General features: G+C 39.6%; 1 protein-coding gene across 2 annotated transcripts in view; it reads left to right on the top strand.

Annotated features, from left to right (window-relative positions):
• Positions 1-25,516, top strand: part of GUCY2C (guanylate cyclase 2C) — a 130,871-nt gene that overhangs the window by 61,771 nt on the left and 43,584 nt on the right. For both annotated transcript variants that reach the window (XM_032347404.1, XM_032347403.1), the window contains exons 4-13: positions 76-482; positions 6,183-6,295; positions 8,078-8,142; positions 11,064-11,279; positions 12,352-12,473; positions 14,538-14,634; positions 17,032-17,149; positions 18,758-18,893; positions 22,233-22,318; positions 24,644-24,755. In XM_032347404.1, the coding sequence (XP_032203295.1) occupies positions 272-482; positions 6,183-6,295; positions 8,078-8,142; positions 11,064-11,279; positions 12,352-12,473; positions 14,538-14,634; positions 17,032-17,149; positions 18,758-18,893; positions 22,233-22,318; positions 24,644-24,755 (1,276 nt within the window). In that variant the 5' untranslated portion in view covers positions 76-271. The remainder of the gene's footprint in view (positions 1-75; positions 483-6,182; positions 6,296-8,077; positions 8,143-11,063; positions 11,280-12,351; positions 12,474-14,537; positions 14,635-17,031; positions 17,150-18,757; positions 18,894-22,232; positions 22,319-24,643; positions 24,756-25,516) is intronic.

The raw sequence follows: 25,516 nt of genomic DNA, 5'->3' as shown, positions 1-25,516 counted from the left end.
CCCTGTTTATAACTCTGGCCTTTCTGTGAGCAAACACACAAAGTGAACTTTGGTTTATCTCCTATCATAATGTAGCTCCTAATTGCTGGCAGGGAGGCTGTATTCCATAGTCCACGTGACCAGTGGGGCATGACCAGAAAGGAGCGTGGGGAAGAGTGGACCAAAGGACCCAGCTAGAGGCTGCCCAGCTGGAGTCCCTGCCTCCCTAAAGGCACAGAGTAAAACAAGTGAGCACAAGGGGTATGGTTCTGAGGTAAGCAAGGGCACGAAGATGACACTGTTGGGCTTAGCTTTGTGGTCACTGCTCCTCCGTCCAGGACTGACGTACTGGGCCTCCCAGATCAGTCAGAACTGCAACAATGGCAGCTACGAGATCAGCGTCCTGATGATGAACAACTCAGCCTTCCCAGAGTCCTTGGATAACTTGAGACAAGCGGTGGATGAGGGAGTGGAAATAGTGAAACAGCGTCTGCTTACTGCTGGTAAGAACATGGTCAAAGAGTCCATCTCCTTCCTGTTACCACCTCTGGGGTCAAATGGTTGCTTAGCCAAGACCTTCCATTTGCCTGATCACCCACTCTCCTCTAAGGCTGGCCCCACAACCCCTTTCTGTTTCAAGGCAGTAGGCTCTCAGAGAGAAGGATTTAGGTCCTACCGCATTGTGCTCCATCATAATCCACCCTGCTCTTGGAATGGCCCCAACCCAGGGAATTGCATATGTTCACAGCAGTGAACTGCCCCAGACAAAACTCGATTGATGGCTCAGTTTCAGGAGGGCATTGTGTTCCTTTCTGCAGCTGCTCAGAGGCGGTATTTGGTCTGGACCTGAGACTTTACAGGCTTACAGTCAAGAAGATGAATTAAGAGAGTTAAATTCGTACAGACGTGGACTCTTTTTCTGGGGTTTTTAATCCATCTGTTCACTCTTACATCTCTGTTGGCTGTTATTATAAGACACAATCAAATTTGTAACCAAATTCAGTGTTGCGGTTCTTTATTGTATCTAGTAGTTATTAAAATAAACTTTATAACATCAGATAAAATACATAAAGGGAAAAAATCATGCCTGATAATTTTCAGCCACCTGGATATTTCATTTCCAGTGTCTGTTAATATATGCCTCTTAGTTTCTTGTTTTTAAGAACATGGTTGGGATCACTATGGTATAGAAAAAATCTTCTATCCTTCTGATTTTATGTCACATTATTCCTCAAGTGACTTTCCTAAAACTGTATAATCTTCATGTGAATCTTCATCACATCATGTGAGTGGATATAGAATATTCCTTGGAGTCAACCTTCTAATTATTCCCTATTGTATGATTTCCTTTTGTTTTTAAATTTTCATGATTATTTTAAAATACTACAACAAATACACACACACACACACATAGATCTATGTATACTTTTTTTCTATTCTTGAGACTTGATTGCCAAAAGTATAATTACTGAGTCAATGACTAGAGCATACATCTTAATGTTTATTTGTAGTTCTAAAGAGGGTATGTCTTCATTTCCTCCATTTAAAATTCTGTGGTAATCAGCTCTTTTTTAGTGCCCACGCTGCATGGTTTCATTACCTTGTGGTAATGCCATGTGGCTAGCACAATGTATATGTTACATGTTATTTGGTACCTCTGCCAATGACTTTACATAGTGTCTGGAAGGTATTTAAGCCCTCGTGCTATACATCGCTGTTCCTAGACTGGACGTGTGTGTTCTGAGAAGTTATCATAAGTAAGATTTGAATAACCACTAAAAATGCAATAAAATTCTATGGTAATAAAAGCAAGAGGTATCATACATCACATATGTGTGATAACTTTTTGCTGTGCAATATACATTTCTTTGACTTGCCTGAGACCAATTCTGGTGTAGATAGATGGATGTGATCTAGAGCTGTAATGAAACTATAAGGTCATTTAATTAAAGCCCCTTATTTACCAAGACTGTGGCATAATGGAAGGAGTATTTGATCTGAAATCTGAGAACATGGATTGGAGTCACTGTCCTAGAGTTTTCTTGCTTTGTGACCCTGGACGAGCAATTTCCCTTAGTCTCTCTGAGCCTTGGTTTCCTTCTTTATTGAGTACCTGTCATGTTTTAGGTAAGATATATAATCTCTTTAGTCATCACAGTTCTGTAAGATTGGCATTATTGGCACAGTTTCACAGTGGAGGCTTACTAACTTTGCTGAAGTCATACAGGTTGCCTATTGGAAATGAGATTCCAACCCGAATCTGTCTGGTTCCAAAGAACATATCGTATTGCCACCCTAAGATCATTAGCCATCATGAACTAACTTTCCATTAAAATAAGGCAGTGGAACACTGTGGTTAGAAGCAGAGATTTGGAATAGGATTTTGATTCATATTCCAGCTTTTTAACCAACTGTTTATCACCAGTGACCTGGAGCAAATTAAGTTTTCTAAACCTCAATCCCCTTGTTGTTTGAAATCACAATAAACGGTAGTTGGCTATGGTATGAATTAAATGAGGAAATTCGTATAAAGTACCTAATACACAGACTGAAACATACTAAGAACTCAGAGAGTAGCAGTTGTTTCATCGTTGTCACTGTTGTTTTGGTTGAGGACATTAATGTTAGGTTATTGCTGTCGTGTTGTTGCTGCTGTTACTTGAACAAGTTACCAGGGTATAAAATATACAGTGTAGTGTAGTGTTAAGATCTGATCTCTGGACTCATATAACCTGTCTGGACTCATATAACCTGAATTTGAATTCCTGATCTATCTATCACTAGTAATTATAAACGCTTTATTGGGTTGTTTATTCTAAGTTCCACTCATCTCCTTTACCAAATAGAAAATTAGGCATGGTGAGGTGGTTGAATAAATTAAACAAATGGAGAATTTGGGGGGGGATAAACAATGATGCCCAGATTTTTGCACATGGTGATGCATTTTGTTAGATGGGTGTTCATGCATAGGAAACTCCAGAAGTGCAGGTTGTGATGGAAAGATAGATTGATGTTCTAAACACACTGAGCATTACTATCTGGGGGAAATTCTAAGTCACTACACTTAAAGAGCTAAATTGCAGAAAATTAAGAATCCAAATGTGGGTGATGTCCAAATAGAAGAAAACAATATTTTTTTCCTAGTACTTAGGAAACTCCTGTGGGTTTTGAAGAATAGATAGGATTTGGTGGAAAACATGGAAAAAAGAGATTCCTTCAACTTAAGGACATCAGCTCCTCAAGGATGTGTGTTCCATGACTAAGCACACCTTGTTCATACCTGCCAAATGGTCTCATGCACTGAGGGGTCCCTTTTCTAGACTCCAGCACCTATATTCAGTTTCACTATGGTCCAATCCCATCCTCAAAGCCCTAGATAAGGAGACAGGGTTCTCTGTATTCTATAGCATTCCACTCATCTTCCCAGGATGGAGGTATCCTGGTGGGGTGGAGGTGCAGGCAGGATAAAGATGAGGAACAGCACTTGGGGGAACTGTTTAAGTTAAGCTTTGACTTGAAGTCATTACATTGTCTGAAAATTTTTCAGTGTTTTCTTGAGAAATCAGTTGGGATTTGGGAAGATAAAAGAGAAGGGATCTTCATCTTCCCCTACCCAATTAAAAAACAAAAGCAGAAACAGTTCACATAACCAGAAAATTTTTGAGAGACAGTAGCATGCAACATATGTTCTACAGAAATGGCTCTCAAATTTTTTGGTCTCAAGACCTCTTTATACTCTTCAAAATAATTGCAGGCTCTGTAGAGTTCTGTATATATAGTTACATTTACTGACATTTACTATATTGGAAATTAGACTGAGAAATGGTTTAAATATTTGCTTATTAATTAATTTAAAATAATTACAAACACCTTAACTGCTCACATAAATAAAATTTACTAAAGAAAACCTCTATTTCTCAAGCCAAAAAATAAAAATAGGTAGGAAAAATGGTATCAATTTACATTTTTGTACATCTTTAAGGCTTCATAGAAAATGGCTGGGTTCTCATATCTGCTTCTGCATTTAATCTATTGTGATAATACAGTTAATATAATGTAGGCTTTCAAAACTCTACTATATGCTCATGAGAGAAGAGTGGAAAAAACAAAGATGTCTTAATTTACTTAGGCTAGCTTTGACCTTCTAGCCCTCCTGAAAGACTCTCAAGGTACCTCTGGGTTCCGTGGCCCACATATTGTGAACTACCAGTCTACAATATGTCTGATTCTAGAATCAGACAGTCCTAGGTTCAAAACCCCAGCTGTGTAACCCTAAGCAAGTCAGTCTACCTTTCTAGACCTTCATTTTCTCATTTTTAAATTAGGGATTTTAACTAACCTCCTAGGATTTAAGGGAGGCTTAAGGATTGAAATAATGCATGCAAAAATCCAGAGCCCAATGCTAGGCATATAGTAACAGAGATCGCCCCATTCTGTTCTATCTATAAATGGATAAGGAACTGGGGATCACTTGCCTGAGGTCACACTCAATAGATGATGGCCCCCCTTCTTCTAGATCCTGTGCAGGATTTATATTTGTCTGCCACGGGCTGCCTGGACCACTGGATTTTGAAGTGGGTCATCTTCAGTGCCCCTCCTGGTGGCAGGAGGGAACAGAGCCCTCATGGGGGAAGAGGAGGAAGAGCTAGCTTAGATATTAACAGCTGTGGGTGTGGCCATCTTCCCAAGCCCTGTTTATGTTGTGTGACTCTGTGCTGGCCTCCACTCCACCCCCTGACTCCTCCCGCTGCTTTCTAATAAGCCCATCTCCGGTACTATTTTCCACTGGTCCCAACATGCACTTCCTTTTTCTCCTGGGCCCCCCACAGCCTAACTTGTACTATCCCCCCACAGCTTCATATACTCTATAGTCTCCCTATTGCCGTGAGAATTAAAGAACAAAAAGGGTATAAAGTGTTCTGTCTTATGGCTGGCACAGGGCCACATTCAGGTGTTAATCGCTCTTCTATCCATCGCTAGCCCCACCTCTTCTTTTTATTCTCTCTGACTGGTCTTCTTGCATGGACCTCTTCTATTTGACTAGACCTACTGCCAACTCTTATTTAGATCTCTTACTGAACAAAGTATCAGGACACGTGTTCTTGAATCAACCCTCCTTCCTCCAAAAAGGCAAGAGGTAAAATGCTCCCTAGTTGACAGACACATCTCTGAGGCAGCTAAAGAGTGTGAAGACTATTTCATTCTCAGTCTTGAAAAACACTGTTATTTGGACGTTCAGAAGAACAACAGCCTTTTCTGTTGTTGATGTGTTTTACTCTTGTAGAGGTATCAAAATTATTATGTTTGACAGTTATGGTTTTAATCCCATTTTATGTATGAAGGCATCCAGTTAGAGAAGTTCAGATGGCTTGTGCAAGAACACACAGAAAGTCACGCATCCTTCAACCAGCAGTGTGACGAGCAACTGAGATTTCCAGACTTCCTGTGCAAATGCTTGGCCACATGAAGGATGCCACTGCTTAGGAATCACACATCTGTCCTGAATATTTTTTTTATTGGGAGGAAATGAAATGGAAAAGACAGACCTTGATCATATGGTTGTGCTGTCTTTTTATTCCCTTCCAAGACAGAATTTCTAGCAATCTAACAATGAGGGATATCACCATCAGTGCTCTTGCCCTTACCTGAAGATGACCCATTATCTGAAGACCCTAGGCCCTGATGGACACATTTCACTTTAGCTTTGGGGGCTGACCACAGAGGCACCAGTGTGCACATTGGCAGCAAACAGAATCAGCACTTTGGGAACATGAAAGAACAAGTATCAGACTGTCTGTATCTTTGCTGTCCTAAAACTCTGCAGATGTGTAGAAGAAACTTGCTGGGACTACAAGCATGAAAAGAAGAGAGCCATGAACAGAATGAAAATGTCATAAAACCAGATTGTGGGATGATTGCACAAATATACACACTTAATAAAAATTATCAAACTGTACACTTTAAATGGGTGATTTTTATGGAGGGTAAATTATACCTCAATAGGGCTGTTGAGAGAGACAGAAATGAGACAGAGGAAAGAAGTGACAGGAAGTAATATAAAATATATTCTTATATATAATATTCTTGGGCCTGAAGAGGAATATCCATTTTTTCCCAGGATCAACTGGTAAAAAAGTAAACCTCATGGCTACAAACTATGGAAAAATAACACATTTTCTCTTTTCCCTCATTTCTGGAAACAGGCATAAATGTGACTGTGAATGCTACATTCATCTATTCGGATAGTGTGATTTATAAGTCAAATGACTGCCGGAGTAGCACCTGTGAAGGCCTTGACCTACTCAGGGAAATTTCTGTAAGTAAACACTTTCGTAGGTAGAGCTCATGCCTCTCGGCACACAAAAGTCACAGTGTCCATGAGCACTTGTCCATGAGCCTTTTGTATGTCACCTCTAGTCGCATAGCTGAGTGTTTTGGAGAGAGGGTAATTTGACTTCAGCCCCATATGTTTCCCAAGTGATGAGGGCCTTCTGGGAGTCCAGGAAAGTGGGGAGAACTTTCTATGTTCTATTTGTGCACTTCCAGTATTAAGGAGGGGAATTCTTTTGTTTTAAGTTGTCTTCAAAACATTTAAAAATTTTAAATGTTGACATTAACTGGTTTTCTTGTGTATCCCTCAGGAAGTGCCTGAGGTATTTCAAAGTCTTACACCAGAGATCTCTGTTTCAAGTTGTCACCCTACATGGGGCCACAGGTTAATGGCTTCAGGGCTGAATCTGAAACCTGAATTTTAAAGTAGTAACAGTAATGTTAAAGGGTAGAAATAGAAAGGGAGGGGCGCCTGGGTGACTCAGTGGGTTAAGCCTCTGCCTTCGGCTTGGGTCACGATCTCAGGGTCCTGGGATCGAGCCCCGCATCCAGCTCTCTGCTCGGCAGGAAGCCTGCTTCCCTCTCTCTCTCTGCCTGCCTCTCTGCTTACTTGTGATCTCTCTCTGTCAAATGAATGAATAAATAAATAAATAAAATCTTTAAAAAAAAAAAAATTGAAAGAAAGAAAGGGAGGGCTTCTTGCCTAATTCCTCCTCCCAGCTCCCAATCCCAGCCAGGGCTTTCTGGAATGAAAGAATACTCCAAATTCTTGAAAGGCAATTAGGTATGCAAGCAGCCTTTTTACCACAGAAACCCAAGACAAGGCTCTCCTAGAAGCAGAATTCTAGGCGTAGAACCACACAGAAGTTTAATCAGTAGCATGACCCTGACCAGACAGGTCGGCTCCTGTCAGGAAGAGACACTGACGACAGCAGTCCTTCCCAGTCTTGAGAGGGCCGGGAATGAGGAGGGGGAGTTTACAGACTCCACGTTATGATGCACGAGTTGTGTCCTCCATGCCTCTATCTCTATGGACAGAGGTGTGTCCTGGTTTCCTAAGGCCAGGGATGGCATGTTCCTAATCATGGTCCTTTTGAGAAATAGTACGAGACGCCGTCTGTAATCACCCAGCTGGTCACATTGCACTTCGTTCTCTTTAGCCCTGTTTTGTAGCTCTCCTTAAAACTGCAACCTGCCCTCTTCCCCCAAAGCACCTGCAAGTCTAGTCTGCCCACAGTCCGGCCCACAGACACTGCTCAAGTTATAGTCAGTCCTTCTCCCCCACTCTGCCTTCTCCTTTTGACGAAGAATCCAAGTTCACCTCCAACAGAATCTCCTTCCTTCCGCCCACAGCATCTTTGCTTCCTCAGACTTCTCTACCCCTTAGCGCCCCTTGCCCACCTCAAGGCACCCTGCGTTGCTCCTTTCTTGACAGGCTCACTTTAAAATTTTCTGGGGCCTTTTTCCCTTACCATTTCTTTCCTACCCATTTATTCATTGTTTTCATTTTATTTTTAATTTTTTAAAAGCTTCTATTTATTTTTTTGAGAGAGAGAGAGAGAGAGAGAGAGAAGGTAGCAGGGAGCGGGGGAGGGAGAAGCAGACTCCCCACTGAGCAGGGAGCCCGATGCTGGACTTGATCCCAGGACCCCCAGGATCATGACCTGAGCTGAAGACAGGCGCTTAACCAACTGAGCCACCCAGGCGCCCCCATTGTTTTCATTTTATCATTACCATTCTTTTTTCTTTCTTTTTTTTTTCCCTACAGAAAAACAAACGAATGGGCTGTGTCCTCATGGGGCCCTCATGTACATACTCTACCTTCCAGATGTAGTAAGTAATTTGGTTGGTTGTTGCTTTAATGTCACTGTGAGTCGAAGTCAGGCCATGATACCAATTTAAGTGATTTATCAAATAGCAGCTGGTCAAGGCAGTGCCATGAGGGGTATTGGGGCCCTCGCGTTTTGCTACTTCTCTGTAGCAAAATACTTATCCAGGTAACTTGACCTTTGCTTACCGTGGGGTGAATGACCATAGCTGTTCAGGTCCAGTTACTAACATCTGAGCCTGAGAGGCAACAGGGGACAGGTCAAATATTAGAGCCCTCAGGAGACAGAGAAGACAATGAACTTGGATAATCCGAGGAGTTTAATAAAGGGGCATCTTTGCTAAGGTGTGAGCACAGTGTATGGAAACACACAGGAAAAGTGCTGTACCCGGAGCATTAGCAGGGGGTCGGTTCTCCTCCTTAGGCCAGAGGAATAAGTGAAGTAGCAAGGTACTGACTTCACAGCACAGAGGATTATATACTTAATATATGAAGGCACCTTGCCCAGCGCCCTTATCAGCTTAGGAGGAAGAAGCTGCCAATATATTAATACCACGATGAAAATATTTCTCTGCCTTTGGGAAAATCGCCCTCATCCTTTCCTTTCATTTCACTCAGTGTAATTCTCATCAGCACAGAACATTTTGTTCTTCCCCAAATCAAAATCCCTCTCCCATGCCTTTCTTTTATCTGTTCAGTCTTCCCCTGAATCAAGGATCTCCTTTGTCTACACGGAGAAAATTACGCTTCCCTTGCAATAGATTCCGGAAAAAGTAAAATTAAGTTTCTGAAATTTCTGTCGTGAAGTCTGCTTCTGACACGTCCTCTCAGCTGGACAAACACACTCGGGTGTTCAGACCCACCACGTGCCACAGAAACACCACAGAAGCCCTTTCTCAGCTCATCTTCTTTTTTTTTTTTTTTTTTTTAAAGATTTTATTTATTTATCAGAGAAAGAGGGCGAGAGAGCAAGCACAGGCAGACAGAATGGCAGGCAGAGGCAGAGGGGGAAGCAGGCTCCCTCCCGAGCAAGGAGCCCAATGCAGGACTCGATCTCAGGACGTTGGGATCATGACCTGAGCCGAAGGCAGCTGCCTAACCAACTGAGCCACCCAGGTGTCCCGTCTCAGCTCATCTTCTAAACCGAAATACAGGCAAATTCAGGCTCTTAGTCTTCCTTGCATTCATTCCCAATTGCTGTCTTATCCAACCACTTACGGATATGCCGTGAATGCGGTCGGAAGGAAAGGAGGAGCAGGAAAATTGATTCACTATTTGTGAGGGCCTCCCTTATACAAAGAAGCATTTCGGTTTTGTCGGAGTAGAGAGCATTAAGTAAAACACAGCCCCTGCCCAGTGAAATAGAGAAGGGGACAAGAGCCCAGGGAACCAGAACAAGGCAGAGTACAGCACACTCCACCAAAGAAACACAGGCTGCTCTGGGGTGGAAAGAAGGAAAGAGCCTCCGCTGGTTGGAAGAATGAAGCTCAAGAGAGAAAAAAGGACTTCATGCAGGGGATGGTGTATGAGTTGAGTGTTGAAGAACAGGTGAAATATTAATGGGTAGAAATGAACGGTTAAGCATCCCATCCAGGCAGAGGGAGAAGTACGTATAAGAGCAAAGAAGCAAGAGAAGTATAGAAATTTCATGAAAGTCTGTATTAACTGGAGTGCAAGAGATGAGCAGAGGAATAATAAGAAACATGAAGTAGAGAAAACCGGAAACATGAAGTAGGGCTGTATTTGGGAGGTCATGAGTTCCAGGGGAGGGGGGTATATTTAATTAGATTTGCATCAGAAACAATTAAGATTGTGCAGGGAAGTGCCATAAGCAGCAGCTCAACTTTGGGATGAATAGGGGCCCACAGTGCACAGGAAAGACCAGAGCCCTCAGGAGACACAGATGGGAAAGTCATGAGGGGAGGAAGAGGGCAGAACTTGCATGAAAGCAGCTGACATGGAAAGGAAGGATGGTCTTTAAAGATATTTAAGGGTAGAATCAATAGCATTTGACAACTGGATATTGGAAAGAGGGATGGAAGGCAGACAAAAAACACTAAAAGAAATAGGGAAATAAGGATAAAAAGAAGTTTTGAGAAATAAAAATAAAATTCAGTCTTTTTGACTGTGAACATGGGGAGTCTGAGATGCAAGCAGGACACCTAGTGAAACCCTTCCGTGCAAGGCCAAAGATGGAAAAGGGGATATTGCTTTGCTTCCTTTATCAAGTGTGCATTGAGGGCCTACATAGGACCCCAAAGGACTGGAGATATGGAAGTGAACAAGCTAGCCATGATCCCCGCCTTCATGGAGCTTGCAGTCTAGTGGAAGAGACAGATATTAAACACATACCCACTTCAGGTATCAGTGAAACGTTCTCATGGGTAAAGAGATATTTAATCCAGAACCCAATGGGTGAGTAAGAACCACAAGAAGATCCATGTATTAAACAGGGAAGGGAAATTGTGAAGTCGTCAGGTGATGTGTTTCTCAAAGTAGTCCGTAGAAGAGCCAGATGTGAGGCAATGCATAGAGGGAGAAATATGGAGGACATCTTTTGGGCTTTAGAACATCTGTGGTAGTTGTGATGGCCATGCTCTGGTTCCTTAGCCCTACTCCTCAAAGGCATATGTCCCAGCCTAGATGTTATGACAACTCGTTTCAGAATAAATTGAAGTAACCAAGCCACCATGTATACATGAAAATACCCAGAGTTTCTTAAAACATAATACATTGCTTGATAAATATTATTTTAAAATCTACCTGTGTGGGAGGGACACCTCTTTAAGGGAGAAAGCTGCTTGAAGACCCTATTTTATTCTTACCATTTATTACCAATCACAGGCTGAAACAGGTTAAAGAGGAACCATATTTGTGCTGCTTATGTTAATCCTGACATTGGTTTCTTTTTTACCTCTTGGCATAGCCTTGACACAGATTTGACCTATCCCATGATTTCAGCTGGGAGTTTTGGCTTGTCATGTGACTATAAAGAGACTTTAACCAGGCTGATGTCTCCAGCTAGGAAGCTGTTGTACTTCTTGGTTAACTTTTGGAAGGCCAATCATTTGCCATTCAAAGATTTTTCCTGGAACACTGCATATGTTTTCAAGAATGGCACCGAGACCGAGGACTGCTTCTGGTAAGCAAGACCTTTAATATGCTTCTGGCCCTTGCTGTGGAGAGAAGCCACAGAATCCTGGCTGGTTATTATCAGATGCTCCTTCCATCTATAAAAGCACAGGGAATGGACACTAGCCCACTTTCTTACACACATGAAAGCAAAGGGGTCAAAGGAAACTATAAATGTAACCAGCATGTATGATATTTGCAACACTGCTTTTCTAAGTATGTTCACATTACGTTTGTGGACTCCCTACAGTAAATCCTCTAGAGAAAAGAGAACAAGTATTATGACCTCCATTTTGCACATAAGGACCATGAAAACCAGTGGCTACTGCTTTCACATTATGGTCCAAGATACAATACCAGAGAATATGCATCTGCCAATACTTACCACTGGTTAGAAATAATTTTCACATAGTTTCTCAGAGGACCGAGTGGGGCAGAAGGAGAACGGGACATTGCACACCATGGCTAAAATAAAATTACTAGATTCACACAGCTCCAGCAGAGGTGGCAGAAAGAATCTTCTGGTTGGATTACCATAGCACCACCAGGCTGCTGCTTAGCTCCGCACTCTCTCCACCCAAGAATGCAAAAGACTAAGGGTACCACTGGGAACACACATCTAGGGAATGGCAAGAACCAACCCTAAGGCCTTGTCCTAGAAACTTTGGGGTGAACTTAGAACCAGGAAAGTCCATTTCCCTGGGAGGATAAAAGATTTCTATCAACTCTGAATTTTCATACTATAGACTCAATGGGTTTCAACTTGTCTGTGATAATGGGGTTTATAGAGCAGAGCGGCCTTCCTCCTGCACATAGCAGGAAGCCATTATAAGGGACCTGCCAAATATCTACCATTTGTATAGATACATGAAGAGTCCCTAAAACTTCTCCTATACTTTTACTAAACTACATGTCTGCAATCCAGACCATTGATACCATATTGTATATCATCTGTTGTGTTGATAGTGAATGAATTTTAGATGAACAAGTTCCAGGAGAGATCTGTAAACCATGAGCAAACAACATTGGAGGCCATGAAGAAACTAAGCTGGTTTCTTAGAGTTTGTCTTTTATCTGCGTAGGTACCTCAATGCTCTGGAGGCTGGAGTGTCCTATTTTTCTCAAGAACTCAGCTTCAAGGAAATTCTGAGGGGAAATGATCAGTTTCAGGATATCTTAACAAACCAGAACCGGAAAAGCAATGGTAAGGAGACATGGAAATAATTTTTTGCCAACTTCTTCCTCACAACTACTGAAGTTTTTTGAGTGGTTTTGACAGATTTACCACTGTAGATAATAATGCTGCCGTCATTACCTCCATACATTTTGTTCACTTGAGGAGATCTCGAGTTGCCTGCAACTCCACCATACTGTTCTTCCTGTTGATTAAAACCTTATCCTATGAGAGAAAGGAGGAAGGTAATTAAATATAATGTGAAAGTAATAATGAAAGCCTAGCCTTTATAAGCCAAAATGACATCATGACCCACCATCGATAAACTGCTTTTTAAGTTGACCTCAGTGCCATCTGTTATGGGATTTGTGACTAATCCTCACATATTCTGAACCCTGGTCCCATGATGACCAAGAGGAGATGTTTATTGATATCTGGCCTCAATTGAAATTATAAGGTTAGCAGATCATCTCACTTTCCTCTGTCCCTGTACTTACGGGCCCAGGCATCTCCCAGTTACAGGTCAAATGTGGGATAAAATCATCCTTACTTTGTTTCACTTTCCAAGAATTATCTTTACAAATAAGAATATATCAGGAGCAAAGGAATCAATTGCGGACCTTTCCTACAAAGGAAGGTGCTTGCTTGGCAGGAATTCCTAGTAGGACTCCAATCATCATCTGCTGTCATTATTAAGCTTTTGCCATATTGAGAATCTTCCACATATAGCAACAGTAGCAACAACAAAAAAGAAAATTCCATGTACAAAACATTGCCAAGATGTGGGGGGAAACGAAGCATAAATGCCCCTTAAAAGAAGTATTCATGTCCCTAAAGTGTTTACAATTCAACTGGACAACATAGTATATAAAAAGATCCAGTGGGCACATGGGTGGCTCAGTTGGTTAAACCACAGCCTTCAGCTCAGGTCATGATCCCAGAGTCCCAGGATCAAGTCCCTCATCCAGCTCCCAGCTCTGTGGGGAATCTGCTTCTCCCTCTGACCTTCTCCCCTCCCATGCTCTCTCTCACTCTCTCTCTCTCAAATAAATAAATAAAGTCTTTTTAAAATTAAAAAAAAAATAAAAAGATCCAGTTAAGTGTCCCCCAGTTCCTCTTTCTCATAGTCACACATTTGGGAAATCTGTGGCAAAGAGTGGTAAAACTCACTCTCTCTCTCAGATAAATAAATAAATAAAATCTTTAAAAAATTTAAAAAAATTAAAAGATCCAGTGAAGTGTCCCCCAACTCCTCTTTCTCATAGTCACACATTCAGGAAATCTGGTGGCAAAGAGTGGTAAAGCTCACAGAATCAGATTGGACTCTAACACTGAATCCCTAAGACTGAGTTCTGAGTTAAGAAGCTATAAACAGGGGTGCCTGGGTGGCTCAGTCAATTAAGCATCTGCCTTCGGCTCAGATCATGATCCCAGAGTGCTGGGATTGAGCCCCATGTCGGGCTTCCTGCTCAGTTGGAAGCCTGCTTCTCCCTCTCCATCTCCCCCTGCTTGTGTCCCCTCTCTCACTGTCTCTCTCTCTCTCTGTCAAATAAATAAATAAATAAAATCTCTAAAAAAGAAGAAAAAGAAGCAGTAGCAGCAGCAGCAACAGCTATAAACAAAGCCCAAAGAAAGTTGCTTAGGAGTCCTACGTAAATTCTCTCATTCACTCAACTTTATCTTTTTCACAGTTGCTGAGGTGCACTTCACTTATCAATGAAATAGTTTTTATAACTAGTCCAACCTGGTAAAATGGAATAAACACTGAACCAGATTCATAAACTTGACAATTAGAGCTCTGCCATCGACTCATTTTTAACCCTCTGACATCTTGGCTTCCAGTCTCCTTAAATCAATAAAATTAAGGGAATGGACCAGAGGATTCTCTTTAAGATCCTTTACAGCTCTACTCTGACTCTACACCTGTAAACAAAACAAAACAAAAATCAGAAGACAGTAATTGAAGAATTGATATTAATCTTAAAACATAAATGTAGCATGGACATACTGGGTTCAGATTCAGGTAACTGGTTCCCACCTGTTTGTATATAGACCGTGTGTATTTCCCTCCCTGTCTTTTTCTCTCTCCTCCAGTGATTGTTATGTGTGGTTCACCAGACATCATCGGCAACCTCAAGGGGGACCGGGCAGTGGCTGAAGACATTGTCATTATTCTAGTGGATCTGTTCAAGTAGGTACAATATGGGAAAGAACTCTTCTCTTTTCAGAAAGACTCCCAGGATTTCCAGAAGATGCATTCTCTTTTCTCTTGTTTCTCACAGACTCGCATGGGGTTCAGTATGATAATATTTTAATCAGTGTTTTATTCTTTCAACACGCCGTCATTTTGATTTAATTAACTGTAGCCTTAGCAGGCATCTGTACCTTTGACATCACTATCATGTGTAAAACAGAAGTGTAATGACCCATTAAACCCACATGTCCATTCATCTACACAGACCCCGGTCTCCAGCCTGATTGTAAGGTATTTTTCCAGGCAGTGATAAATCAACTAATAACCCAGTAGCATTATTTTTGAGAATGTGGACCATATCTCTGCCTTCTATTGCTAATGACCTTTGATCCTAGATGATTTTTCCTTTGCCACCTTTGGTAAGAAGAAAGTTCTAGTTAAATGAGTTTGCTGTTGGGGCACCTGGGTGGCTCAATTGGTTAAGCATCTGCCTTCGGTTCAGGTCATGATCCTGGGGTTCTGGGATCGAGCCCCACATCAGTCTCCCTGCTCAGCCTGGAGCCTGCTTCTCCTTCTCCCTCTGCCTGCCACTTTGTCTATTTGTATACTCTCTCTCTATCTCTCTGTTAAATAAAATCTTCAAAAAAAAAAATGAATTTGCTTTTTTGCCCTCTGTGGTACAGCCACAGTGGTGATTTTATCCTCTGTAATTCTCTGGAACTAAGGAGAGAAAGTTCTGGAGAATACAAACCCCTTCCTTTTTTCGTTTGTTCATTCCTTCCTTCATTTTTTCTCTTTCTTTCATTCTTCCTTTCCTTATATTTCAATTTTTATTTTTTAAATTTGAGTATAATTAACAGTGTTATATTTTACCACTCATCTTCTAATATGGTTGGAGAGCCCACAAACCATGCCAAGGTAGTTAGTGTCTGAGTCAGAGTAAGTTTATAGAAGGTGTCTCTGATGCACCTGTGCCCCTTGCCCCATTAATTAGATCGTATGACCTCACTTATCTGACCACATCATTAATCATTACCTGTCTGTACTCAGACTGGACACTGTTACTGCACTGATATCTCCCTTATTTGCCTAGTCATCTCCCGCACACTGTATGTACTTGTCTCAGTACATACAGAGGAATGAAGCATAGGAACTGCAGGCCTATTTGATTACTAGTTTTCATGAAGATAATCTAATCAATCAACTGTAGCTGCAAAATACAGGAAAGAGGGCAAAGTTATTGATATTTCATTCCTACAGTCACATTGACAGCTTCTTTCAGTAGTTGCTTTGCCCTCTGGAAGGAGTCCTTGGTGTAGCCAGGTTGGTATAATCTTACCTTTAGCAAATCCTCAACCAGCTGACAAAGTGTTGGCATCCCTTTGTCACTGTTCTCGAAGGTCACCTGGCTATGTTTGGGGAAGATTCATTTGAAAGTTGACATTAACTGGGTTTCAAATTCTAATTCTCACACTTCAGTTCATTTGACTCTTTTTTTTTTTTTTCTGGACAGTTGATTAATTTATTTCTTGGGTTTCCCAAAATCACACCTCAGTTAAACAATTTTTTTTTAACTGTCTATCTGGAGTTCATTTGACTCTTGGGTATTATTTAGAATCTTGAGATTAAAACTTCTCTTGTAAAACGAGAATAAAGAGGCCCGCTTCATAGGAGGGCTTTTAGGATTAGATGTGATAATATGAGCAAAATACTCAACCTCGTCCCCAGAGCATAGATGTGTTCACCTATTGTTTGCATAGTAAATGATGGTTATCCTATTACATAAGTTCAAACATGTCAGATTCTTGCATATTAAAACACTCAAATGATTTGGAAGTTTAGAATTACAGCACAATCTTAGACCGTATTGACAGTCCACGGTGGGCCAACTATTGCCTAGGATTGGGGATACACAACCAATACTCTAACGTCAAAGAGCTTACAGCATTAGAGAAAATGTTTAGTCTTTTCATGCTCATGTTTCACCATAAATTTAATTCATAAAATTTCTCTGTATCCTATCCCAGTATATCTAAAGTATTATGAGCACATAAAAGAAAGTTTCCACATATAAACTAAAAGTCAGTAAGCCTTGAAAGCAAGCACTAGCTCACATGTCCAGAGCCCAAAAAACCTCCCTCAAAGAAGTCTCTGTGTTCTGATCTTCCTTCCCACTTGTGGGTGTGAAGCAAGCACAGCCCTCTGACCCAGCCTAGCACATCATACATCAGTAACCCTATCTGGGGAGGTAGACAGTTGTCCAGGATACCAGAAAAAAAAAAAAAATGTTTTCAACTATTTCAAGGCTGATGCTAGAGTTTGTGGGAGTTGTAGAAGCTCTGTATGATTTTTGGAGGAACCTAGTTTTCATGAGGAACTTGTTTTTTATTACAGTAACCATTACTTCACGGAAAATGTCACAGCCCCCGACTATATGAAGAATGTCCTTGTCCTGACATTGCCTCCTGGGAATTTCACCTCCATTAGCTCTTTCTCCAGGGGTTTATCACAGGTAGGTTTCATGAGTACTACTCTTTTCTTTGTCAAGGGTAAGATATTATTCTCCTATGTAAGACCCAAATTCTAAAGTAGCAATTTTTTTTTTTTTAACTCCCATTCACTCAACAAATTTTAACTGAGATCAACTATGTGCAAGATTACTGATATTAAAGCTCTTACCATAGGTCACTGTGCTGGGCTCTGGACCAACACAACAATTATAACAATTGTTACATCAGAATGGAAGTGACACTGTGGGAAGACAGGAAGAAATCCTGCTAATTGAAGGAGGGTAGAAACTAAACAGTGTTTAAAAAAAAAAAAAAAAAGGACATTCTTTACACCCTAACGCAACTTTCTGCTGTCAGGAATGTCAAAGTTATACCTTTAGAGGTAGGTATTCCTAGGTTGAGACATTGTCCCCTATTATAATTAAGCTGACCATTGTGTGAATCTGTCCAGCAGAGTCTAGCATCTCATCTGGTGTAGCATTTATCCTAGAAAAAAGAACCTCTAACTGGACTTTAAATCCTGGCCACCTTATTATAATACAGGAGCCCCTGACCCTAATACCGACTTGGGCCGTGTCAGTCACTGCAGATATATTCTGCCCTCAGTGTCAGTTGAGAGCAGGTTTGGACTGGGAAGAGAAAGGAAGAGAAAAAGATACTGAGGACCATCAACAACCTTGAGATGGCAAGCCACAGGCCAGGCCCAAAGAGCTATAGAGGAAGTTGGGTACCATGGGGAGTCTCACAGTTTTTTCCTGGACTAGCAGTTCTAAACCCTCTGTTTTACAGCCCTGCCAAAATTAGGAGCTGAAACCACCTCTGGGGTTGGATCTTAACTGGATTCTTTTGGTTTCATGAAAAGATGATTTCAGCAAAAGACATTGAAACCAATGAGAGACGTTTTCTTTTTTTTCTTTTTATATTTCTAACAAATATACTTCTGAGTGTAATAGTCCAATATCACTTGCCCAGCTGCTAGGCTCTGGCAAAAGTGTGATTCTTCACAGGTGGGCAGTCTAAAATGCCCAAGCTGACAGAATTCACTTGGTCTCAGGGGCATAAGACTTTTAATCTCCAGCCCAACTCTATGATAACCACCATGCAACTGTTGAGAACTGTCTTCAAAGCAAATTCAATGATATTATCCAGTCAACTCCCTTCCTGCCCCATTCAGGGTGCTGAAGGGCAAAAGTTGTTTTTACTGTTGTTCTCTTTTACTTTTTGTGAGAACATTACACTACGAGCAAACATTTCTTCTATATAAAATCTCACAAGAATTATGACAGTGCTTCATGCTGTTCTTCCTCATTAAAATGAAAGATTTCAGGATCATGGGAAGAAAATACAATTTCTTTTAGTTACTTCCCTAAAGACAGTGTTCCAGTTTTATTGATTGCCAAGGAAAGGCAGAATTTTGACACAGGGCTAATAAAAGAGCCCTGGCTCAAGGACATAGTTTCCAAAAGACTTCTTTAATGTCATCCCTACCATTCTCCTAATATCCCTTTACCTTTCCAGTTACTCTGCTGACCCCAAGAATGTTTTACTCCAGGCTCAAGACCAGAATCTCTTTTTGGGAACTCATTTTAACATTTTTCTTTCCCATTCAGGCAAAAAATAACTTTGCTCTTGCCTACTTGAATGGAATCTTGCTATTTGGACACGTGCTGAAGACATATCTTGAAAATGGAGAAGCTATTACCACCCCCAAATTTGCTCAGGCTTTCAGGAACCTCACTTTTGAAGGTACTGGTTTCCTAAGAGCAGACAAGAACAGCAACAAAACTTAACACTTTCTGCAGAAAGCTGAAGAAATTCAGGCTTTATGGATGGACTTTGGGAAGCAAAGAGGAGGGTTGGCCATAGATAGATTGACAGCTAAATCTTTGAGTTTACTCGGACACAAACACCACTGCAAACATTTGGGGGTTGCTGTTATTGATATCTGGACCCCAGTTTATGCTTCAGGATCTCAGAACCTTTCAGTACTAAAGAAAGAGCATATGGCCTGGACTTTGTACTTATGAACAAACTCATCACAAGTCATCTTGGACAGTGATGTCCTGACTCTGCTTGGAGACTAGCAAGTAGAGAAATCTCTGCAGTTTGATTTTGGTCCTCCCATATCTCTTTTCTATCCTTTAGGGATCTGGGACCCTGTATTACCCTCAAACTACCAAAACCTCTCATAACAATATTACCCCAAAGTTCCCAACATGTGTTCCTGAGTTTGAAGTTTGCTTACTGTAATTTTAATTTGCCTTTCCCTAATTACTATTGAATAGTGATATCAAGCACCTGTTCATGTGCTTATAGTCCATTTGTGTATGTTCTTTAGAAAACCTCTCTTCAAGACTTTGCCCCTTTTTGACTTGTTGACTTGTTTGGCTTTTGTCTGGGTATGAATAGCTAATCAGATATATGATTTGCAAATATTTTCTTCTATTTTGTGAGTTGCCTTTTTACCCTGTTGATAATGTCTTCATGCACAAAGTTTTTACATCTTCACAAAGTCCAATTTGGCTATATTTTCATTGGTTGCTTGTGCCTTTAGTATCATATCCAAGAAATCAGTGCCAAATCCAGTGTCAAAAAGCTTTTGTTCTGTGTTTTCTTCTAAGAGTTTTATACTTGTAGGTTTACAATTAGGTCATGGATGCATTTTGAGCTATATGGATATCCAATTTTTCCAGCACCATTTGTTAAAGATTCTCTTTTCTCCCAGTGAATGGTCTTGTCACTCTTAGCGAAAATCACCTGACCGTATATGTAAGGGTTGATTTCTGGACATCGTATTCTATTCCATTTGTATATACATCTGACTTTATGCCAGTACCATACTGTTTTGATTACTGTAGATTTGTAGCAAGTCCTGAAATTAAGAAGTGAGTCCTTCAGCTTTGTTCTTCTTTTTCAAGATTGTCTTGACTGTTTAGGGTCTTTTGAGATTCCATATGAATTTTAAGATGGCTTTTCCTAAAGAAAAGAAAAAAATCATTATTTGACAGGGATTGTATTAAATCTGTAGACTACTTTGGGTAATACAGATTTCTTAATGATATTGTCTTCCAACAATATGGAACAAAATGGAAACATGGAGGTTTCCATTTATTTTTATCTTCTCCAATTGTCTGCAGAAATACTTTGTAGGTTTTGTTTTGTTTTGTTTTGTTTTGTTTTTGGTACAAAGTCTAGTTTGTCTGATATTAGCATGTGAATATATTACTGTTTCTGTCACTCTCTTTCAGTTACTATTTGCATAGAATATCCTTTTGCATCCCTTCTCTTTCATCCTATTTGTGATTTTGAATCTAAAATGCATCTCTTATAGATATTATATAGAATTATTTTTTTAAGATATTGCCTAGTCTCTATCCTTGATTGGAGAATTTAATCTATTTTATATTTAAAGTAATTACTGATAGTGGAGATTTACTTTTATCATTTTGCTCTTTGTTGTCTGTTGTCTTAGAGCTTTTTTGTCTCTGATTTTCTGCATTATTGTCTTCATTTGTGTATAGTTGATTTATTTTGTAGTGGAATGTTTGAATTCCTGTCTTACTGTGTTGTTTATACTCTTCAACCATTTTCTTTGTAGTTCCTGTGGGTATTATAGTTAACACCCTAAGGTTATTACATTGTAATTTGACTTTATACCAGTTTAACTTCAATAATATCCAAAACCTCTACTCCTTTAATACTTCCATACCCACCTCCTTCTGACGTTGATGCAAATTGATGCAAAATTACATCTTGATATGTGTGTGTCCAAAAATATAAACTTATGATGATTTAAACACTAGTCTCTTAAATTATATCAAAAAAGTAGAGTTATAAACCAAAGTTACAGTAGTGGTAGTTTTTAAAAACATATTCATCTCTTAAATCATATAGAAAGCAAAAAGTGGAATTAAAGGCTATTGTTGTATTAATGCTAGATGTTATAACAGCCCCTGTATCTGCCTATACTGAGATCTTTATTTTCTTGTTTGGCTTCAAGTTATTGTCCAGTGTTCTTTCACTTCAACCTATAGGACAACCTTTAACATTTCTCCCAGGGCAGGTTCTGGTGGTTACAAACTCAGCTTTTGCTTATCTCAGAATGTCTTACTTTCCCCCTCATTTTTGACAGATTCATTTGATAAAGAATGCTTGGATGAAAGTGTTTGTTTTATCAAATTTGAGAATTTTTGGCCACTATTTCTTGAGATATTCTATTTACTCCTTTCTCCCTTTCTTCTTCTTCTTCTTTTTCTTCTTCTTCTTCTTCTTCTTCGACTTCCACAGTGCATATGGTGTGTTCACTTCACTTTTTTTTCTCTTCCTCAGATTTGATAATTTCCATTGTCCTATCTTTAAGTTCACTGAGTCTTTCTTCTACATGCTCAGATCTGCCTTTGAATCTCCCTAGTGAGTTTTTCATTTCAGCTGTTGTATTTTTCAGTTCTAGAATTTCCTCTGGGTTTCCTTTTTAGGTTTTCCTTCTCTTTATTAATATTTCCCTTTTGTTCATACATCATTTTCCTGACTTTATGTACATCCTCTTTTAGTTCTTTGAGCATCTTTAAGACAGTTTTAAAGCCTTTGTCCATTAGATCCACCGTCAGGTCTTTTTCAGGGATAGTTTCTCTTGGTTTGTTCCTTTTTCTTTTGATTGGGCAACACTTTCGTGTTTCTTTGCCTTGTGATACTTTTGTTGAAACCTAGATATTTGAATTCTAATAATTTGATTCTAATAATCCTAGAAATCACATGGTAAATGGAGAATTTTTACTGGTTCAGTAAATATTCTTAGCAAAAACTTTTCACTAATAAGTAGATTTACTTGGCTGATTATATTTTCATCCTAACTGCAATGCAAAAATGTTCTCTTCTAACTAAATACTAAATAGCATGTCTCTTAAAAATATCATCAGATATCTCAGGACCAAGAGCCAATGAATGCTCCTTCTGATTAGCTCACTAACATAGTTTTTCAGTAAAATAGAGCAGTCTGAACCTATTTTATACACTGTGTAAGGATCTAACTCATTTTTCAGTCAAAAAGTCAAAGAATAACCCCAGCTTTTTCTGATTTTGCCCTAGGGCATGCAGGTCCTGTGACTTTGGACGACTGTGGGGATATTGACAACACTATGGTGCTTCTGTATACTTCTGTGGAAACCAACAAAGTATGTCTAACTTCTTTTCAGGAAATTGGGGTGAAGGGACTAGATGAAGAAGGATAACTACAAGGCGAGTTATAGCAAAGGAATCAGAGAAGTTGTGTTTAAAATCTGCAAGTTATTTATTTCAGTCACAATTATGACCTACTTAGGACTGTATCCTTTAAACATTTTGACCCATACCTTTTTTAGAATGTCTACACTCTATTGACTATATAAAATACCCACCCAGAATACATTGGTATAAAGACCAAACTATTGATGGGATACCAAAGAGAGGATGACTGTGCTCTCCTAAGAATTGTTTATTCATTTCCACAGATAAAAATTTCAAAGAAACATTCTCTATTCTCTCCATCTGAGCTCATGAAAATCATTAATTCTGCATTTTTCTGACACATATAAACAGTCCTATGATGTCATGCTCTTATTCACATTATCTCTTTTCTCCTCACCTACATATAGGTTCTTTAAAGAAAGGGAATGGGTCTTACTTCTGTATGCCTCCAGTGCTTGGCTTCTTATATGCCATATAGTTGATGACTAATCAGCTTTTAATTTAAAAATAAAACACCTGTCTTTATGTCACCCAAAGTTGTGCCCATCACAAAGTATGAAAGCCCCTGTTCTGCCAACCAAATGGTCAGTAGAAAGTTTTTTTTAAGACATCATGTCCTGACATAACTAGGAATCTAAGAGAAAAAAATTATTCATTTTTTCATGTGATTTTCTGATGTCATCATTATCACATCTTTAAGTCATATATTTAGTGCATATATTGACCCACTTTATTTTTTTTTTTAAGATTTTATTTATTTATTTGACAGACAGAGATACAGTAGGCAGAGAGGCAGGCAGAGAGAGAGGGGTAGCAGGCTCCCTGCTGAGCAGAGAGCCCGATGTGGGGCTCAATCCCAGGACCCTGAGATCATGACCTGAGCCGAAGGCAGTGGCTTAACCCACTGAGCCACCCAGGCGCCCCGGCCCACTTTCTTAAAAATTATCTGTAATGGAAAGCTAGAGGGAAGATGTCTAGATTGAGAAAGTTAAACCAGAAATTTGGGGGCAACATTTCAGAAAAGTACTCCGTAGTTTTCAGTTACTATAAAAACCTTGAATTTGATGCTCTATTTCACATATACTTCATGGGAATACCTTAAAATAAAGTCTCATCAATGCTCCTGTTATTATAGTAACTATAAAGAGAACTATGCTCTTCTTTGAGTTATTTATGTCTGGGATGATGCTCTTGGAGAGAAGCAAATGCATGTAGAAAGATCCCACATCAGCCTCATAACTGCTCTTCAGTATGAAAAATGTTCTGTGCACTCATTCTGTCTGAAGGAAAATCTAGCTGAATTTTTCAATGAAGGCAAATTTAGTTGAAGTTTTTGATAATTTAATGCCATCAACTGCTGTATTATATGTATATATAGGGAAACCAGGTATTCATTCTCAAAACACAGGGATATAAATAAGTTATTCTGTATCCAGAGGAAGTCTCAATAGAGATCAATGTACTGCCCTCTAATATTAGGATATTTACTACACTTATTATATGCAATTACAGATCATGCTCACAAGTTAAAAGTGTATTTCTAAAGATGGAAAACTTCTATCCAGGAAGTTTTGAGGGAATGGTGTTGAATTTAGAACAATGGTCATTATATGCAGCAGCAATAAAAGGATGTGCTAATACATCCCATCAGCAGATTGCTGAAAAAGAAAACTTTTATCTCAGAAACCTACTTAGTATCACATATAAGATAGCACATTAGAGCAAAAGGATAGAAGATATTTGAAAATTATGTAATTGACAAATTTAAATGTGAATTATTTCAGAGCCTCTTGATTTGCCAAAATGGATAATGAATGGATTTTAGCTGTAGTGCATTTTCTCAAGATACTATTTTCAGTAGCAACTTAATATTGTGAAAAACATTGGTACTTCATTTATCTTGTGACTTGGAGCTAACTATTTAATTTCTTTTGGCCTCTATTTAAACTTTTTTGTAATATGAGAGACTTGAACTAGTTCTCTAAAGACCCAAGGAATCCATGTTGAGTAGGAGTTACTGGTCTGAGCATAAAGTAGCATATGATTGTAAAGAAACAAAAATAATTGAGCCACCTGAAGCTTAACTCTACTTTCATGCTGTGAACTAATAAATGGTTGCTAACTAGCTAGCTCCTGGCTGCTAAACATGACTTTGTTTCACTGAAAATTGTTACTATGAAATTCAAGTGTCATTGGGCAAGATCGTCTCATCAGAAGTCGTTCTAAAATGTCTTTTTCTGCTCATCCTTCTTCTTTTTCATGCCCTGACACAGTACAGGGTTCTCTTGAGCTATGACACCCATATAAATAAGACTACCCCAGTGGCTAACAACCCCATGTTCATCTGGATGAACCACAAACTTCCTAATGATCTCCCAGGCCAGGGTAAGATATCCTTTAGTGAATTTTGTTTCCATGAAGTTGCTTTTCAGGGTAAGGTAAGTACTTTCAATGGTTTATGCAATTAGCACGTGCTTTTGTTTTCATTTGTTTTGTTTGTTGTCTAAATTAGATTTGCCAAGTTTGTAAAATGTGGACTTTACTTCCCTGCCTAATGAATATTACCTTTCTGATTAAATACTAAAAATATCCCTAATCTAATTTAGCTATACCTCTCTTTAATATATGTCCTACCTACCAACAAAATTTATCCTTAAACTTGACAGTTGGCAAAATGAACACAAAGACATGTATTCTTTTTTTTTTTTTTTGTAAAGATTTTATTTATTTATTTGACAGAGAGATCACAAGTAGGCAGAGAGGCAGGCAGAGAGAGAGGGGAAAGCAGGCTCCCTGCTGAGCAGAGAGCCCGATGCGGGGCTTTATCCCAGGACCCTGAGATCATGACGTGAGCCGAAGGCAGAGGATTAACCCACTGAGCCACCTAGGCATGCCGAGACATGTATTCTTAATGCCACTTATTCCATTTTATCGCAATAAACTCAAAGTATACATATTTCAGCAAGGAACACAAGATGCCTTCAGCCATTGGTCATCAGTGAGCATGGCTTCAAAAGTCTCCCCCATTTCCTCATCAGATACATACTTGGGTTATCATGATGGCTACCCACCTACTTAAAATGAGTTCCTATCATGTCATGGAAAGCCCTACCATGAGCAGGACTTCACCCATGTGACTACCGAGG

Source organism: Mustela erminea, chromosome 6 (genome assembly GCF_009829155.1).
Source record: "Mustela erminea isolate mMusErm1 chromosome 6, mMusErm1.Pri, whole genome shotgun sequence".
Taxonomy (NCBI): Eukaryota; Metazoa; Chordata; class Mammalia; order Carnivora; family Mustelidae; genus Mustela; species Mustela erminea.
The sequence above is the reverse complement of the archived record's forward strand: the minus strand, read 5'-3'. Positions and strand labels throughout refer to the sequence as shown.